The sequence below is a fragment of the Spermophilus citellus genome, assembly GCF_964194105.1.
Source record: "Spermophilus citellus genome assembly, chromosome: 1".
Classification (NCBI taxonomy): domain Eukaryota; kingdom Metazoa; phylum Chordata; class Mammalia; order Rodentia; family Sciuridae; genus Spermophilus; species Spermophilus citellus.
Genome location: NC_138182.1, coordinates 280675326 through 280677094, shown reverse-complemented (window position 1 = coordinate 280677094; position 1769 = coordinate 280675326). Strand labels below are relative to the sequence as shown.

At 43.4% G+C, this 1769-nt stretch overlaps 1 protein-coding gene across 1 annotated transcript; it reads right to left on the bottom strand.

The window, feature by feature from the left end:
- Positions 1-587: 587 nt before the first annotated feature.
- Positions 588-1478, bottom strand: TAS2R1 (taste 2 receptor member 1; the record flags this gene model as incomplete). The annotated part of the gene is made up of 1 exon (XM_081299622.1): positions 588-1478. One exon carries the CDS (start codon positions 1476-1478, stop codon positions 588-590), a length of 891 nt encoding a protein of 296 aa, XP_081155748.1.
- Positions 1479-1769: the final 291 nt, after the last annotated feature.

The following is a 1769-nucleotide window of genomic DNA, read 5'->3' as shown; positions in this document are numbered from 1 at the left end:
GGATGGAGGAGGTGAGCTTGCTCACAAGGTCTGAGGTCTGTCTGTGCTCAACTTCCTTCTGATCTAGGGAGGAAGAGTGGCTCCATTGTCTGTGACTCTAGCAAACAGAGAGAAATGACCTCCAGGTAGACGGAGGATGAGCAGTCAGTCCATCTGGTAAACCACCTAAGACTAGGCATCGGACATAGAAGGACCCTGTGACACTGTGTGGCTTCTACTGTCACAAATGCAAACATGTGCTTTCCTTTTTCATTAAACATTTTATTTTGAGAAAATTAAAGATTTTCATGCACTTGTAAGAAAGCCTATAGGAAGATCCCTGTATTATGTTCCCAGTTTTATCAATGATAACATCTTGCAAGATGATGGATATTGACATGGATGTAATCTCTTGACATGTGTCATGCTTTTGAAATCAATTTAACTCTGTGAAAAAGTAGCAAAGCTATAAACATCCCTAAGGTTAAGCGAACAATCTTGAGATGACATGTTATATACTTATGTACAGGATGCTTTGTTGGCTGGGCAAGGAACAGCAGGTGCTGATAAGTCACTGAATCCTGGCTGTTTTGAAGTGACCCAATTCCTCATTGGCAGCATTTACCACGGAGGAGGAACATTTTTACATTTTGTTTCAGTTTAGCATTTCCTAAAATTAAGATGATAGAGTGTCCAGCAGGGAATGCACCAGAAATCATTAGGCAGAGCAGAAAGAGGAAGCTTCCAAACTGCACAATTTGAGCAGAGAACAAAACAGTCACTGCGTAGTGGGAGAAATAGAGGATTAGGAATGACAGGATGGAGAGCAGTGCGTTGACGTGGGGATTCCTGCAGGGGTCCCTGGTGCCCATGGTTCTCATCTGCTGAGTGTGTCTTCCCAGGGAGAAAACCAAGAGCAGAACCGCAACAAGGAAGATAAGTAATGGTGGCACGAGTCCCGCAATGAAAATATAAAATGGTTCAGAAGGTGTGTCTTCACTTTTAGTCCTATTTTTGGAGAAATAGTTCTCAATGACTCCTTTGTAAAATGGCCACATATATTTGCCTTGGAGGCCAGAACTGATCAATGAGTGGAGCAGAGACCCCAGGATCAGCCACGGCACCAACTTGGATATCCTCATCTTTAGCCAGAAGAATATAGGGTGTGGAATGGTGGCGATCTTGACACAGTAGAAAACGGCAAGCCACGTGGCAAACCAAAGCCCCAGTTCATTTACAAACATGAGAATTAGAAGATTATCAATAAACACAGACTCTTTCACCAAGGAGAGACCAGCCAGATGGATGCTAAAGATGAGCACCTGCATACAGATCCTCGTCGTTGCCAGGCAGGAGAGGAGCAGATTCAGGGAAGCCAGTCTTCTCTGCCTCACCAAGGCGATGCCACTCACCACCAAGATGATGCCATTTGCAAAGACCCCAGTGAGGGACTGAATCACTGCCCAGAGAAGAAATATGATGAAGTGAGCCTCTAGCATTTTAAGAAGAGAAAAATCAGTTATTTTTTTTAAAGGATGTATAGATTTCAGACAGTGCCAACTATTCACGCTTTCCAGTTTTCTTTCAGCTCCATCAGGACCCCTGTGGAAGGCAATGGAGTAGGAAGGGGTGTGCATTTGTTTATATTGCCACTTTCTCAATTCAGTTCTGAGACAGTCAAATAAGAAAGAGATACTCTGGCAACGATTTGCTTCTTAGTGACGGCTTTTGCATTTTTTGTGTCTACTTAGCTTTCAAAGTCATCACAAGCAAATAGTGGAATCAGACAC